Here is an 18,509-nt window from a genome sequence, read left to right as displayed (position 1 = left end):
TGATCGCCTCTGCTGAGTCGCGCCCAGCCACCCTGTTTAGGATAACCCGTTCCCTCCTAAATAGGAGGGTTACGGAGGATCCCCTGCAGGGTAGGGCTGAGGACTACGTCCAGTTCTTAGCGGACAAAGTTGCTCGGTTTCGGTCGGAGTTGGACTCCGATTCTGCAGATCCAGCCGAGGCACAAGGGGATAATCTGGTAGACCACCCCTGGGTTGAGTTTCAGGATGTTGCCCCTGGGGACGTGGACAAGGCCATGAGAGCTGTGAGTGCCTCCACATGTGTACTGGACCCGTGCCCCTCCTGGCTGGTTGCTAACAGCAGGGAGGTGACACGGGGCTGGATCCAGGCGGTTGTTACTGCCTCCCTTCGGGAGGGGGTCTTTCCCCCCACACTTAAAGCGGTGGTGGTGAGACCCCTCCTGAAGAAACCATCTTTGGATCCAGCCGTTCTTAACAATTATCGTCCAGTCTCCAACCTCCCCTTTGTGGGGAAGGTTGTTGAGAAGGTGGTGGCCTTTCAGCTCCAGCGGTCCTTGGAGGAAGCTAGCTATCTTGACCCATTCCAGTCTGGCTTCAGGACTGGCTACAGCACAGAAACCGCTTTGGTCGCATTGACCGATGACCTCTGGAGAGCCAGGGACGGAGGCTACGCCTCCATCCTGGTTCTCCTTGACCTCTCAGCAGCTTTCGATACCATCGACCATGGTATCCTTCTGCGACGACTGCGGGAGGTGGGGGTGGGAGGCGCTGTTTTGCGGTGGTTCTCCTCTTACCTCTCGGACAGGTCGCAGTCGGTGTTAGTTGGAGGGCAGAGATCGACCCCTAGGCCCCTAACATATGGGGTGCCGCAGGGTTCGGTCCTGTCCCCCCTACTTTTCAACATCTACATGAAACCGCTGGGCGAGATCATTCGGCGGCACGGGATAAAATACCACCAGTATGCGGACGATACTCAGTTGTATCTGTCCGCCCCGTGCCAACTCAATGAAGCGGTGGAAGTGATGAACCAGGGACTTGAAGCTATTAGTGACTGGATGAGGGCTAACAAACTCGTGCTCAACCCAGATAAGACCGAGTGGCTGTTGTGTTTCCCTCCCACCAATTTGGCTAGTATTCCATCTCTCAGGCTGGGGGGTCAAACACTACACCCCTCAGACAGGGTCCGCAACTTGGGAGTCCTCCTGGACCCACAGCTGACTTTCGAACATCACTTGTCAGCTGTGACCAGGGGGGCATTTGCCCAGGTTCGCCTGGTCCACCAGTTGCGCCCCTACCTGAACCGGGAGGCTCTCACAACAGTCACTCGTGCCCTTGTGACCTCTAGGCTGGAATACTGCAATGTGCTCTACATGGGGCTGCCCTTGAAGAGTATTCGGCAACTTCAGCTAGTCCAGAATGCGGCCGCGCGAGCGATTGTGGGTGCACCTCGTTTCACCCACATAACACCTATCCTCCGCGAGCTGCACTGGCTACCTGTCGATCTCCGGGTGCGCTTCAAGGTGCTTCTTGCCACCCATAAAGCCCTCCATGGTAGTGGATCTGGATACTTGAGAGACCGCCTACTGCCAATTATCTCCACACGACCTATTAGATCTCACCGGTTAGGCCTCCTCCGAGTCCCATCTGCCGGTCAATGTCGACTGGCAACTACGCGGAGGAGAGCCTTCTCGGTGGCAGCTCCGACCCTGTGGAACGATCTCCCCGTGGAAATTCGTACCCTCACCACCCTCCAGACCTTCCGCACAGCCCTCAGAACCTGGCTATCCTGTCAGGCCTGGGGTTAAGACTACAACCCGCCAGAATAGTATGAATGTTGTGTTTTAATTATGTATTTGGTCTTATATGTTAAAAGTTTGTCTCCCCCCCCCTTTTTAAGTTGTAAGCCGCCCTGAGTCCCCCCAGGGAAAAGGGCGGCATATAAATAAACTTTAAATCTAAATCTAAATCTAAATAAGTTGAAAATTTCAATGAGTAGCCAGTTGGTTGGGATAGAGCAGGGATCAGCAACCTTAAACACTAAAAGAACTACAAAAGCCCTAACCAAAAGCCCCCTGTTTAATTCTGGAGCTGACCAGAAGTCCGGTTCTCTCACAATAGAGTCTCCTCCTAGCACGGCATCCTTTTTCATCCTCCTGTCCTAACCAAAAGCCCTAACCCTATCAATTGTGGAGCCAACTGGCGACAGGGAGCCACAGCAGTGGGCTGAAAGAGCCACATGCAGCTCCTGAGCCATGGGTTGCTGACCCCTGAGACAAAGAACATGGTGCTCTCTAGATACACAAGCAGTATTGGAAAACAAAGTCAGGAGGGAATTTAGAGCAAGGGAAAAAGTAATGAAGCTTTCAAAGTTGGCTTAAGTGGCTTTCTCCAGAAGTTAGAGACTTTTTTTTCTTTGCTTCCTTCTGCTTCATATTGATTCTGTTTGGAACTATTTCTCTTTTCTGCATATATACGTTTGAAGGACTATTAATTAATTAATTTATTTATTAATTAGACTTATATACCACTTCATAGGGCTTTCAGCCCTCTCTAAGCAGTTTACAGATTTTTAGCAAATTGAGTCAGCAAATTGCCCCCACAGTCTGGGTCCTCATTTCACCCACCTCGGAAGGATGGAAGGCTGAGTCAACCTTGAGCCGGTGAGATTTGAACCGCTGAACTGCAGACAACAGTCAGCTGAAGTGGCCTGCAGTACTGCACCCTAACCACTGCGCCACCTCGGCTCCTAGAAGCAATTAGAAGCAATTCTCCCTGCTCCATTATTAAAACAAAGACACGTTAAGGATAATTAGTCTGGAGTTCACACTCATTCATTCTACTTTTGTTTTGTGCAAAATAAAATTATCTAAGCAGAGTTGTATCATAGATAGGCAATGTATTTTTTTAATACAGTGGCAGACCTGTTTATTTATTATAAGAGCCAAGGTGGCGCAGTGCAGTACTGCAGACTACTTCAGTTGACTGCTAACTGCAGTTTGGCAGTTCAAATCTCACCGGCTCAAGATTGACTCAGCCTCCCATCCTTCCGAGTTCAGTAAAATGAGGACCCAAATTGTTGGGGGCAATATGCTGACTTTGTAAACTGCTTAGAGAGGGCTGTAAAAGCACTATGAAGCTGTATATAAGTCTAAGTGCTATTGCTATTTATTTTTATTTGTCCAATTTCTATGGCCACCCATCTCAGACAAAGCCATTCTGGGTGGCGTACAATAAAACCAGAAAGTAAAGCACTCTGCAGAACCAATTAAAACAACAAATATAATACAGCAAAAATAAAATGCAGACCTTTCCCTTAGTGCCATTTAGCTCCTTCCCCTACCTAACTTTAATTTAAAAGGGGAAAAAATAAACTCTTAGGAATGTGAGCTTGGAGATGGTAGAGAAGATTCTGTATTGCCAGAAGCTTTTTCAGGGTGGTCCATGTGATTTTTGTGATGGGCTATGCCTCACCGTGGCAATCATTTTAAGACCCAGTAGACATCTTCAACATTCCAAATATTTATTCATTTATCCCCATTTTCCTCTAGGAACTCAAGACAATGAGGATACCACTACTCCTTTCAGTATTTCCCCCATATAACAAGGGGGGAAATTATATAACATTAATGAGGTAAATTGGCCTAAGAGAATGTGAGTGGCCCAGTGGTGGGATTCAACACTTTTTTACTCCTGGTTTTGTGAGCGTGGCTTGGTGGGCATGGCAGGGGAAGGATACTGTAAAATCTCGATTCCCTCCCCACTCCAGGGGAAGGATACTGCAAAATCCCCTTTCCCTCCCAATCAGCTGGGACTTGGGAAGCAGAGAATAGATGGGGGCGAACTACTCAAAATTTCCACTAGCGGTTCTCCAGAATTGGTCAGAACCTGTTGAATTCCATCTCTGGAGTGGCCCAAAGTCAATCTGTAAGCTTCCGTAACTGAAAACAGGCTAAATTTAGTTCTCCCTGCTGCTAATCCAGCACCTGAACTATCCTGCTGGCTGAAATTCTAAAATGGTTGCTTGCCTCAGGCAAGATATTATGGAAGGCTGGGCTGTTTGAAATTACATATATGATGAAATATTGATGGAGTATTTAACAGATTTGCTCTCACAACGTGTTGCATGGTGGATCATAATGGTCATGTCTTTTGAAGCATGTGTGTGCCAGCAGAGAATATATTTCTACTATCCTGATGTGCTTTAGATGGTGCTTTGAAAGGGCCAGGCCGAATCTTTGAGAGACAGGGCTACTTCAACACTGGAGAAGGAGGAACATGCTGGGAGAAGCAGAGCCTCCTTAGATTGTTCGAAAAATGTAATGTGAATTATCTTGATGGAACGGTATAATATTGCCCTAAGCAATGTTATGCTAGTTACATAACAATAAGTAATGATTCTTCATGCCTTTGAGCACATGGGCAGTCTCTCCCTTTTAAAAGTCCCACTACTTTGGAATTTAACCAGAAAATTCAGGATAAAAGCCACGTCATCATTTGTTCTGAACCATTTCTCTCTCACTGATGGTCTGCCCTATTCGCCTTGGGACCCAATCTAAAGCAACCCAGCTAGCAAAGATTAACATTTTCAATATGAAATTAAATATCTTTTTCCCCTCTCCTGCTCCCCAAGCTCATCGACTTTCGTTGAACTTTCATTGCTGAGGAATATATGTCCCTTTTTTTCCTTCATTACTTTATATAGCTTTCCTTTCTACAGGGAAAGCTGAAAGTTGTTGGAAAAAATAACTTTTGTCTGTTCCTACCTACCTACCTACCTACCTACCTACCTACCTACCTACCTACCTATCTATCATCTATCAATCATTATCTATCATTATCTGTCTGTCTCTATCTGTCTGTCTGTCTGTCTGTCTGTCTGTCTGTCTGTCTGTCTGTCTATCTATCTATCTATCTATCTATCTATCTATCTATCTATCATCCACCCACCCACCCACCCACCCACCTACTTACTTACCTATCTATCATCTCTATCATTTTGAAACAAGAATATTTAATGCAGTAGTAAATTGTTTTAACATTGGCCTCTAGTACGGCTGGTGTAGGGTTAGGGCAGTCCTTTTAAACTATTATGATGTTCTGTTTATCCTTATAAAGGACTTCTGGTTCCTTCAACACAAATCTCCTGGACAAGGCCTTACCTTTACATTTTGCCCTGCTAAATTTTGAGGAAGCTCATGATTCACTGTGGTTATATGATCCATGCCTTAACACTGTTCCCCAAGTATTTTTTTACATTTGTTCTCCCACTTAACAGTTGAGCTTATTGGAGTTGAAAAGGAACATTAGCATGTTAACACATATTTCTAAAACTGCAGCTCTGCCTAGAACAGGGCTGGACATAGAAATGAGGTGTTTCAATGACTCATGTAATTATTGGTCATTATTTCAATGGTCATTCTTGAAAATTAATATTGAAAGGGTCATTGAAGGTTAACCAGGGATTTGGCAGCATACTTTGTCACCCAAAGGTAATTGAAGCATTTCAACACATAAGAAGCTGAGATATGTAGGACAAATATGCTTGTCACAGAATGCAAGAATTAAGGAAAGAAAGCTTCATCTTAATTTTGATAGAGTTGTGATACATTCTGATGAAATGGCTGTCTGCAATGTTAAACATTGCTTCTGCAAGCAATACTGATTTTATGCCTTCTCATGAAAAAAGACCCACTCACAGATACACATAGTTGTAGAAGAAAGGATATGTTCTGGGTAAGTTATTGAATGAAGGAACAAAGCAGTAGTTCCTTTCCAACTACATTCTGGGTAGCAGCTTACTGGCGATCACATTGAAAATCATGCAAATTGAACAAGATACTTTAAAAATAATTTGCCCACTATTATCTGGGCAAAGCAATCTTCAGTATATCCTAGAGGAGTCATATAATTATCACCCAGTAATCTGAGTGTTTATGTTATACCTTGTTACACATGCACAAGCTCACACACAAATATGCAGAGGAGTTATTTGGCAGACATATTAATGAAGAAAATGTGTCCAAAAAAATAGATTTGAAGAACAGCTGGTTCTGTTGCATCAAAAAGAAATCCAACGATAGTTTGCATAAATGAATAAAACTGTCAGTCATGTTGTGATTGCTATGACCATTTCAAACCTCTCTGAACCCAGGATGAAGAAGGTTCTCAGCAAACCATTCATAACATTAGTTGCAATCTCTAGTTCCATACCAATTTACTCTTTAAAAAAAAGTAAGGCAAACTTTTTAAAGTAAACATGGGTGATCTGTAGCTCTAGAACCTCGTGGGCAATCTGTGGCCCTAGAACCTAGAACCTCCCCCAACATTTTATTCAGTTTTGTTACATTCTGTTAGCATGATGATAGCTGAAAATCTGCAGTCAAGGCATCCTAAAAAGGGCCAATTTCTTTCCTTCCTTTTGATGAAGATGTATGCTGAATCCCAATTATGACCTAAACTTATTGATCAGGTGTAGCCTTTCAAAATAAGAACAACGTGGTACAAATGGGTGCACTTTCCATGAGCTTTGGACTTATTCATTTTTGTGACAAATCACATGTATTTATTTGAAGTCTTTTTATACCATTTCTCATTGGAAAGAATGTCATAGTATTTCACAAGTCCAATGAAAAACAATTAAAAGCAGTCCTTTAAAAAGGTGGATATTAAAGGGAGTTAATGCCTGGGCAAGTCCAGTGTAAACAGAAGACTTTGGAGAGCCTTTGGACCCTGGAGAGGAAATGAGATGGGCAGGACAGCTTTGACCTCTTTGAGACAAAAAGATGGAGCAGGATATTTCGCAAAGAACATTGGTGCTTGGGAGGCTAATATGATTGGAATAATCTTAATTTGTGTAGTGCTCTGTAGAACAATATTTAAATGAATCATTGTGGCAGAGGTATTCCTGCCTGCAGTTAACATACCAGTCAAAGCTGATAATCGTATCAACCCTATAAGGCAGATTATACTAAGAGCAGACATTATGTAGATCTAAAACTATTTTTCTTAGAATAATAATAAGGTCTTGCAAGTGCCAATGTATTTCCCCTTCCCCCTCTTTTATTGCCAGGTGAATTGGAAGTGGGAGGCCAATCTGTCTGAGTGATTTTTATAAAACACATTCATGATCTGTGTTCATTGACTGCTTGTTGGGAGCATGCAAGAAGTTGCAGTCCCAGTCACATGAGGTCCTTGCTTAATGACCTGTGATCCTCACTTAATATTGGCCACAGAGACCACTGAGATTGCCATCACTAAGTTATGCAGTTAATTGATGTCATGCTTTAAGACCACATTGCTTGGTGGTCATAATTGCTGTCATAACCCAAGTACTTTTTGTACTGATGAAAGTTCTTTTTAAATTCCATAATAAACAGACCCAACAGCTTAACACCGCATTGTAGACCAGATGGTACATTGAGTTGTGCAAGATTGTCAGGGAACTAACCGAATGCTATTCTTTAGACTCTACCTTACCAAAAATAATGAAATCACGTAATAGGGCCTCCAATAACAAATCCAGTTCAAAGGAAGCCACAGTCAACAGTATTAAAAATTGCTGAGAGATCAAGTAAGAGTACCAGACTCACATTCTTTCTAGCCTCATTAAGGTAATCCATCATGGTGACCAAGGCTCACCCAGTAACTAGACTGGAATGTACGGTACGAGCATATTTAGCTAATTTCTTTCTTACTGTTGGATCGGGGGTGGTGGTGGTTGTTTGTTTTTAATTATTTTATTTTTGTTGCTTTGCTAATTGAGATGGTCAATACATTGATTAAATATATTTAGAAATAATGGCTATAAGTTTCAGCTCCCTACTGGTACATTGTATTTTAAAATAAAGAAAAAATCCTAATTGTAAGAGTCTATGGAGATTCTCAGTGATCCAGGTCATAGTTGTCCCCAAGGTGCTTTTTCAAGAGGCAACTGGACTTTCTGGTTTTTCTTTGGAGACCTTTCATTTTTTATCCAAGAAGAGCTGAAGAAGCGAAACGTCTTCAGAGAAAAACGAGAAAGTCCAGTTGCCTCTTGAAAAAGCACCTTTGGGGACCTAATTATAAGATTTGTACAGCAATGGAACAGTCTTTCCCTTGGCACTGTAAGTTCTCTAACTTGGGAGTTTTTTTCAAGAAAGGACTGGACAACCACCTCTTGAGAATGGTTAAATGGGTTTTCCTGGACATTATTGAAGATTTAATAAGATTATTTTTGTAGTCCCTTCCAACTCCTCAACTGTATGATTCTATGATGACAGTCTCCAAGAACATCTGTAGTTAAGCAACCATCACTATCTCATTTGCCATGCCCCAAAAGCAATAGCAATATTTCTGACCTTCTCCCTGCACCTCCTTGTCCATGTTATCTGTTTCATCTCTTCCTTTTCCTCTCTTTGCTCATCACTCACTCTTTTCAGTGATTGGTGATCTAGTAACGGGGAGATTTAAACGTATTAGCCAAAATAGCAATAGCAATAGCAGTTAGACTTATATACCGCTTCATAGGGCTTTCAGCCCTCTCTAAGCAGTTTACAGAGTCAGCATATTGCCCCCAACAACAATCCGGGTCCTCATTTTACCCACCTCGGAAAGATGGAAGGATGAGTCAACCCTGAGCCGGTGAGATTTGAACAGCCGAACTGCTGAACTGCAGTCAGCTGAAGTAGCCTGCAGTGCTGCATTTAACCACTGCGCCACCTCGGCTCGATTGAAAATAAGGAATTATGGAATGCTGGAATCAGGTAATAAAGTTTTTGGTGCACCATGCTTCATGTGTCTTGTGGCTGGTTAATTGTATGTACAAATATTTATGATCAATGCATACCACTTATCAAGAGTGCAATGGGAGTTGCACCAACTTTGCATGCAAATTGCATAAGTGCATTCATTTTTCCAATATGGAACTCTGTTCTTCAGTACAAGTCAGTGAGTTTGAGGCAGCCAACTGTTTGATGAGGTGTGCAACAACTGAGAAAAAAAAGTGAGCAAACAAGCATACTGGAAAGCTGTATATATTTCCTGTATGTATAACAATTGTAACTCAGTTTCTCAGACGAGTGTGGGCCCAAATGTAACTGATGCATTACTAATCTGTTCGTGTTATCCATACTGATTCTTAATATGGAGCTATTAATTGTGACAGGTGATTTTGTGGTGTCTGTTCATTTAGCTGTGAATCATCAATTCAGCAGTCCACATGACTCCCGACCTTAGTGCTAGTTAACATTAGAAGCTTCAGTAAAAGACTGGTTAATACTGGATGCTTCAGGAAAAGGAGCAATTGTGCAGAGATTGATGTCCTTTGTTTTCTGCTTTTCAATCCTATCCTGTGCTTCTAATGTCTAACGGTGTGTGCCTGAATAACAGTAGAGTCACGGTTGCATTTTATCTCATACCTGCTGTTCACTAGAACAGTGAGGTGAAGCAGTAGGAGATTATGGAATTTCATTTGTCTTCGGAGATGTATATAATTAGTTTTAAAATACGGTGTTCAAATGATTTTATCCTTTAAGTTGTGTAGAGGATTGTTCAATGTAACATTGATTCCTAATATATATAAAGCAGAGGTGGAATTCCTACCGGTTTGGACCGGTTCGGCCGAATAGGTAGTAACTCGGCTGCCCACGGCCCCAAACCAGTTCTATTGTCAGTGGCACCATCTTGATTTTTGGTTCTGCACATCGCAGAAAATTTCCATTGCATAAATGTAATTCCACCCTCACTTTTCTAACATTTTGATGTAAATGCGCACGTACACCAAAAAAAAATTTGCACTGAACCAGCAATGATGCTGGTAGCAACCCACCTTTGATATAAAGATTGTTTATAGAAGAGAAAATCTGAAGCACATATTAATTCTAGAAGGGTACATCACAGCCTAGCATAACTAAGTGTTCTCCTGGATTCAGAATTGAGCTGCAAAACAGCCTTGTATGAGCCCCCGAGCAGCCTCTGCCAGTCAGTATAGAGCTGGATAGGTGGGATATAAAACACATGCTGATAGGCTACCTGTGCTTGGAGCTAAAGTCTGGTCTTGTTGTATTCGGGTCTTTTCCCATGTAAGATTGAGATTGTTTTGGCAACATTTTGGCGAGGTCCCACTCGCCATCTTCAGGCTGGTGTTTTCGGCTTGTGCGAGTAAAGTGTGGTCAGAGCTGCCGTCTCTCTATAAATCCGACCACGAAGCCGAAAACACCAGCCTGAAGATGGCGAGTGGGACCTCGCCGAAACATTGCCAAAACAATCTCAATCTTACATAGGAAAAGACATACATACATACATACATACATACATACATACATACATACATACATTTGTTTTTGTAGATTTTGACAGGTGTAGGTATGCTGGTCTTGTTGTATTCAGGTCTTTTCCCATGTAAGATTGAGATTGTCTTGGCAATGTTTCAACGAGGTCTCACTCGCCATCTTCAGGAAGATGCCCCAACCTCTATGGCTTCCCCAAGATACACAGAGAAGGAACACCACTCAGACCCATAGTCAGCTCCATAGGCTCACCTCTACAGAATCTTGCCAAATTCCTCACCAAACAACTCCAACCCTACGCAGAATCCATCACCTCACACATACAAAACTCACTCCACTTCATAGAAACAATAAAGAAACAAAACCTATAACCCAGCGACTTACTCGTGAGTTTCGATGTCATATCTCTCTTCACCCAAGTGCCTATAAAAGAAGCCTTGACAGCTATCCAGAACAAACACAACCCCCCTAAACACATCCTGGACCTGACCAACCACTTCCTAACCAACACATACTTTATCCAGATAGAAGGAGCACCCATGGGATCACCCCTCTCACCCATCATCACAAACTACAGATCAACTCTGTAGCCAAGACCCTCATCTCCAGAACCAAACGCCTAGCCGACAAAGGCTACCTGAAAACTGAATTACACACTCTCACAAACGTATTAATCTCCAACAGATTCCAAATAAAAACAATTACCAACCTAATCCAAAGGGAGACTCCCCCCAAGAACTGAGACACAGAACAGGACAACAGCATCGCCCTCCTCCCTTACATCAAAGGTACTACAGATAAAATCAGCGAAACTCTCCACAAACACAATATCAAGACAGCCTTAAACACTGACCAAAAAATAGCCAACATCTTAAGAAACCCCAAAGACAAGATCCAGCTAGAAAACCAAGGAGTCTATGAAATATCATGCAAAATCTGCCCTGCCAAATACATTGGACAAACTAATAGGAGAATAAATGCACGCATCGCAGAACACAAGAACGCAGTCAGAAAAAAAGAAAAAACTTCCTACCTTTTCCAGCACCTTAAAGCTACAGGACATGAAATTAATTTTGAAGGAACCAGGTCAATCTCCAAAACTGAACACTTCAACAAGAGAATAATTATGGAAGCTATCGAAATAGAGGAACATACCCACAACATGAATAAAGGTGACGATACCTCCCACCTACCAGACATCTGGAAACCAGCCCTAGTAAACAAACGAACCCCACCCACCACCCAGGCGGTTAGAATACAAAACAACAATAGACACACAGCCAGCACCAATCAGCACCAATCTACCAATCATGATACAACCACACAACCAATCATTCCACTTACTGAAACAAAGCCAGCACTCCACACACTCCCACCAAGATTTATAGAAAGACGGCAGCTCCAACCACACTTTAAGCCCAAAACCCAGCCTGAAGATGGCAAGTGAAACTTCGCTGAAACATTGCCAAGACAATCTCAATCTTGCACGGGAAAATACCTGAATGCAACAAGACTAGCATATATATGTGTGCGTGTGTACACACACACACACACACACACACATATATATATATATATCTTCCTAAGCTTAGAAAAGAGATTGCCGAGAGTCTGCTGCTTGAAGGAAAGTATCTCATTTCTACTTCATACATAAAGCTCCAGCCTTATGTTCATGATGATTTAAACTGGTCTTTTCCAAGCATCCCCTGCACCGCCATCAAAATAGAAAAAGAGGTCCATGGGCCTGCATCCAAACCCCTTTGAAGGAATAAATCAGGGCTAGGCTTATATTCCAAACCAATTTCTTCCCATTTGATCGCTTACATTCTACCAGAGCATACATAATACTTCAGCTCAGGGAGCCATCTTGTGGCTAATTCATACAAAACAAGTCCATGTATACCCCGTAATAACCTCTCCCGCTTTCATCCGTGTAGAGTGACTTCACTGTCTTGGGCAGCAGGGTGAGGACGGGCGGGGGGGGGGGGGGGGACAACACGATGGTCACGGGAATTCCAGCTGGTGGAGGTGCTCAGTATTAGTTCTTTAAGCTTTGTTACCTTGATGCATCTTCTCATTCTGAAAAATGCATGTATATACTGTTAATAATTGAAAAACAATGTTAAATATAACAGTATAAATAAGTATTGGAATAATCAAGAATGGGGATTGCAAGTAGAGTTTTTAAAAAGTCCCCCGATGCCACTGTTATTTCCAATTCTTTTGCTCTCCTTATAGAGATGTGAGATCTTTTTTGGGCAGGGGGAACATCTTTGCCCATTGCTAGAGGGGCAACCATAGAAAGATTTGGGGATTTCAGGAGTACAGAATAATGGCAAACTTTTCATCTGTGTAGGTATCAAGCCCTTTTCTGGATTCTCATCTTTCTAACTTCTCCTTACAGCAGTTTTTATTCACATGCCCTAAGTAGCTTCCAATCAGCACAAAGGAAACCGTTCTAATTTGTGTTTGTGTGCAAATTTTTAGTGATGCTTTAAGAGTTTTCTTGGGAAGATTTCGGAAGTAGTTGCCATTGGCTCTTTCCTACGATTGAGAGAGAGAGAGAATGACCCAAGGTCACCCAGTTGGCTTTGTGCCTAAACGGGGAATAGAACTCAACACTTTCCGGGTTTCTAGCTAGATGCCTTAATCACTACACTGAGCTGGCTCTTCCAAAATCTCGCCGGGGCGGGGGGACCTGCAGGAATTAGTCCAGTCAGCCCCTAGGAGTCAAGGCTAACTCAAAGACACATCCCAATTTAAATCCATCTAGCCATTCCAGTGCACTTGATGAAATAAGCTGTACTCACAAGAACATATGCCTTGTAATAAAATTTGGTATTTAGAAAAGATGTTACTAAACTCCTGGCGTTTTGGGGCTGCCATAGAGTAACATGGTTTTCCTCCTATAATGGTATAATGTTTGCCATGCCATGAGTTTTCTTTTATCCTTCCAAATTATGTTGCTGTTCCTCATCAAGCACTGGTATGTGCTTGTTGATATAACACATAGTTGTTTATTTTACTGATTAGCCCTTGGGCCATATCAAAGTGCAGAATTCCAGAAATGGGACCCTGACTATGAATGGTGGCTGTCCTGTGACTCCCTGATGATCTCCTTTCAACCTCCCACTTGCAAGGTCATTTATGGAGATTCTCAGTCTTCCAGGTTATGGTTGCCTCAAAGGTGCTTTTTTCAAGAGGAACTGGACTTTTCCGGTTTTTCTTTGAAGACATTTTGCTTCTCATCCAAGAGCTGAAGAAGCTTCTTGGATGAGAAACAAAATGTCTTCAAAGAAGTTGCCTCTTGAAGAAAGCACCTATGGGACTTCTGCAAAGTCCTTGTCATGGCAAAAATTCTCCATTTCCTGGAGCTTGACTGAGGTTACAGAACTGTTACAGAAAAGTATAGGAAGCTGCATTATTTCAAGACATGCCTTCAGCACTACCTATACACTGACAGGCAGCAGCTCTTCAGGAGCCCTTCTTAGCTCTATGTGGGGAAACTGGAGATTAAACATGGAACTTTTGCAGATACTTTTGCACTAGGTTATGTTAGCTTTAATCTAGTGTCTCTGTCCTAGTTGTATTTGTAGCTGTGCTCTTTAATAGTGCAGACATTATTGGTTGAATTTTTAAAGCAGGATTTGGGAACTGTCTATATTAGAAAAATACAGCTTCAGCATTTCAGATATTAGAAGGCTGCAGTTTTCATCAACCTGTTAGCTGCCTCTGTTAGCTGGAAGTGTTAGGAGACCATCAAAGCATCTCAAGGCAGTCCCTGATGGTGAGATCCATTTCTCATTGCAATGATTCAGAACTACTATTACATTTAATTGTACAGCTCTATCTTTAAATAACTCTTAAAATGTGCTTCCCAAATAGCAGGAACTGTGCTTGAGCAAAGGAGACATGGTAAATTACATGGAGTTTTTGAATACATTTCATGATGTAACAGGGAGATTATGTTATGAAGGCAGATAAAGTTGTACTTTGTGGCATCTTCCAGAATCATGGCATGAAAGTGTTTAGCTGTTCACCATAAATTATTTTTTCACTTACATAGCAGTAAGAAAAATTATACACCATCATATCTAAAGGACTGTGATTTCAGAAACCATTTTCCTTACTGGAGCACTAGGAAAAAATACTAGCAATTGCATCTGTACAGCTTTCCCAATTAAAATGTAATCTGATCATAGTTTATCCTTCTTATTATAGAATCTTGAATGTTTGTTGATAATGTAGACAGGCAGGTGGGTGGCTGCTGAATTCAAAGAGGAGAAAGGAAGGAATAGTTTCCCTAAGTATCTTCTTTCTTTGAATCTGGATACTCTTCGCAGTGATGCAGAAGTTCTTGGTTCTTAGCTTTCCAAGAGACTTGAAAAAGAATAATGGAACCTGGAAAGTGATCGGAGTTCTAGATTGGTACTGTGAAGATCCAGGTGTAAGTCTACACTTAGTCATGGAATTCATGTCTTTGGATTAGTAACTTCGTTTTGGATAAAATTGGGAAAGACCTCCCTGTGGGTTGCCTGGAACTCTCAGAGCAATTACAAAATATAAATGAGGTTGTTGCTATTTTATTCTGTATTATCAGCCTACTTGAAGCTTTATAGCTTTAGTACATCCTTTTTAGACAGACAGTGGCCCCTATCACGGGAGTGAGAGGGTGGGAGGAAAGAATGGAGGCAAATGAAGGGCTGTAGATTGAACTATTAGATACACGCTTTGAGGGACTATGAGGATGGATTTGAGGAAGGTTTAGGGCAACTCACTGCAACCAATTCGCTATAGCCAACTTGCCACAGCAAAATCCCAGTGGGACAACTCATTATGGTCAACTTGCCACAGGACAATTGAAAGCTGTATTAATAATTTCATTCAGTTACTTTTATTATTGGTGACCATGTTTTCATTGAAATTATTGTAAGTGTTTTATTTCTGAATTGACTTTATTTGTTTTATTATTAGCCATGGTTCTGCTGAAATTAATTTAACTTTTTTATTTGTTGACTTGTCCTGTGACAAGTTGTCCCACGGTGAGTTGGCTGAAGCGAGTTGGCTATGGAGAGTTAGCCATGGTGAGTTGGCCATGGGAAGTTGTCCCATTCTATTTGAGGAAAGGAAGAGAAAGAGTATCTCCTACACATCCAGGTGGAGTGTCTTTTTGCACCAGAAACAAAATGAAAAGTGTGTTGAGTTGAGCAGAGGTTTTTGTTTTGTGGAAAGAAAGGAAGTCACAAAGAAAGAAGTAATAAGCACAAACAAAATCTAAAAGTTGGAAAACTGTGAATCACTTTGTAAAGAAGACAGAACACCAGATGGAGAAGGGAATGAGAAGCCAGGAAAAGGATCTGAAGCAAAGAAATAAACTAAATGGGTTGGACAGTGGAATTTTGAATAGAAGTGCAGATGAATGCAAACCGAGTAATGAAAGAATGTTCCCAAATTATTGCTTTAAGAGGAATCTGCAGGCTGACAGCAAATAGCACTTATGTAAACATGATTCCATGGGATAATTCATATTTCTACGAATACTCTGCAAGATAGGCCATAAAAGGAGACTTCGTTTTATAGATCCTATACCTTGTATCACTTTTGGATAGTTCCCATATGCTGGAAACAAAATTCAAATTTGAAAGCTTTAGTGAGTTTATATTGTTTTCATTTTATGTGGACACATTTCTCCCTTCTGACAAGTACAATAAACTTTGGGAAACTTCACTTATCGCCTAGAAAATAACCAAAATAAAGATGAGGAAACACTTTACAAAATAGCTTTGATTCACAAACTTAAATGTGCAAATGACTCATAATTGAATTCCTCTAGGACTATTCCTTGATGGGGAGAGATCCAATAGTGAGTTGTTGTTTTTTTAAAAAAAATTACCATATATGTATATTCGGTTTGGATGCTTCATCTGGTTTTTTTTCCTGCAGAATTCTGAAATGTTTCCTCTATTTATGAGATATACATATAATATATATGCATATATACTTCTTTTGCAGCATGCTGGAATACTCTTTGGACTTGCAGAATGTCAGTTTCTCAGCTGTTCGGACAGTCAGGGTACTCCGGCCTTTGAGAGCCATTAACAGAGTTCCTAGTAAGTTGAATCTCTTTTCTCCCTTCTCCCCCTCCCTTTGGTAATAGTTCATCATTTCTGATAATGAGGAATCAAAAGAATAAATTGGAGATATTACATATTTTCTGAAATTGCATTGAACATGCTCCCTTCTGTCCCTTCAGCACATCAATTATCGGGCTGTTTTCCATTCATTATGAATGAATAATCCAGTTTGTTCCCTTTTGATGAATTGTCCTTCCATTTCAACCATCCCCTCAGAAAATGAGGGATTTATTTATTTATCAGATTTATACACCGCCCAACTCACTACCTAAAGGACTCTGAGTGGTTATTATGTGATTATGATCAAACACAGAATGAACAGTTAGTACTTTGTTTCCAAAAGTGTTTGCCTTTTTTGTGTTTTGCTTCTCTTTCTGAAGTGTTGTTTTTTGTTAACGTCGCACGTGAATCAATTATTCAGCTTGTTTCATTTTTACCATTCATTCCCTTAATTTGGAGACATTAGTGGTTTGTGATGGAAAAGGATGGGTGAGTTATTAGACACAATATTGGCATGAGGACATGTATGGATATAGTTATGGAAGGATGCTTTCTTCCACTAGCATTAAATAACTTGCAGAGGATGATAAACAACAAATCCTCTTCCTTAAGTTGCCAGATGTGCCTTAATTTAAGGCAATATGTCTTTCCAGCATCACAGATTGTTGGTCATTAGATTCTATCCATTTCAGAACCAGTTGTTTTTCTGCAGCACCTGTTTTCTAATTCCTATCTTCAGCTATGCACTGTGTCTTTATACCTCATGCCCACATTGCTTTTGGTATGATCCTTTTCATCTTCAACTTTCTGGGAAGAATGATTTCTCCAGAAATAATGAAACACTTTCCATTTAATCCTATCAAAACAGTATGAAAAATAATGGATACAGTTATTTGTTTTAAAGAATTGGTTCATCAGGAGGAAAAAGAAGAGATTTGCGACTCTTGGCCTTTTTCATTTGGGCTGTAGGTTCAGTGTTCATCTTCAGACCACTTACTAGAATTTGTTCTTTTTCCTCAGTGATGGAAGAGTTTTCTCCCAAACTGGATTAGAGGACTTCCAAGGTCCCTCCCAACTCTGTCATTCTGTTATTCCTAGATTTGAATGGCTATTTTATTTAAGTATGGTAGACACACAGAGAGAGAGACAAGTTTAAATTAGGAAAGATAGTTTTTCAAGGTCAGATATCCATTTGATAATAAATCATGACAGTAAAGTCAGAAGTATGGGATGGTAGTGGTCTTACTAGGACTGGAGAGACACAGGTGACAGGAGCTCACTGGGTGATCATACAGATCATTACCTCAAACTATCTCACAAAGTTGTTAGTTTGGGGAGAAATTGGAGATCTTCCTGAATTGTGGAGAGAAGGCAAGAACATCAATATAAACCACAAAGAAATCTGAGTTTATTGTACATCTATAATGCCTATGCCTATAAGGGAGCTCCAGAGGCTTTTGTTTTAATATTTGCATTTTGACAGTTAATATCTTGGACTCCTTTGTATCTCTGAAAGTCAAATGTTGATTGCAGCACCTTGATTGCAAACTATTGGTCAGATGTTTTAGGAAAGTAGTTTTTATTTTCTATTTCAGGGATTCTCCAATTGTGGGTTCTTAAACCACCACCCATCACTAACTCTGTCTCCCAGTGGGATCTTGAGCAACTTGGATCATACATTTTTTTAAAAACTGATCACAGTGGAAACACTGCCAGAACCTGCTCCTAGTTTGAATGGGCAAACTTGAAGTGAACTCACCTACATAAAGCAGGGAGCAACGCCTGGAGTGATTTTAAAGGATGCCTAACTTGTGGGTCTAGTTGTCTGTCAAAATCACTGCCAAGCACAATATAACAGTGGGTGATAAATGGTCTCTTACCAGTTTGTGACTACCAAGGTGGCTTGTTACAGTGCTTGCAACTGTATTTGTGTACTTGTGTAGTCCTTCAAATCTCTGCAGAAATGTATATCTTAGTGATGTTCATTTATTATAAATCTCTAGACTTTCAAAATGGAAATGTTATGAAAAATGAAAAAGTTAAGCATGATCAATCTGATAAAAGTCATGTTAAGCCAAAAAAAAGTATGATGGGTGCTACATAACTTCTACTACGCTGTGCATTTTTTTCT

General features: G+C 41.1%; 1 protein-coding gene across 1 annotated transcript in view; it reads left to right on the top strand.

Annotated features, from left to right (window-relative positions):
- The window catches only part of CACNA1G (calcium voltage-gated channel subunit alpha1 G), a 484,357-nt gene that overhangs the window by 238,207 nt on the left and 227,641 nt on the right, over positions 1 to 18,509 (top strand). The window contains exon 4 of the mRNA XM_032212057.1: positions 16,257 to 16,354. Coding sequence (XP_032067948.1) covers positions 16,257 to 16,354 — 98 coding nt within the window. The remainder of the gene's footprint in view (positions 1 to 16,256; positions 16,355 to 18,509) is intronic.

This window comes from Thamnophis elegans, chromosome 2 (genome assembly GCF_009769535.1).
Source record: "Thamnophis elegans isolate rThaEle1 chromosome 2, rThaEle1.pri, whole genome shotgun sequence".
NCBI classification, from domain to species: Eukaryota; Metazoa; Chordata; class Lepidosauria; order Squamata; family Colubridae; genus Thamnophis; species Thamnophis elegans.
Note: the sequence above shows the minus strand (reverse complement) of the source record. Positions and strands in the feature narration are given on the sequence as shown.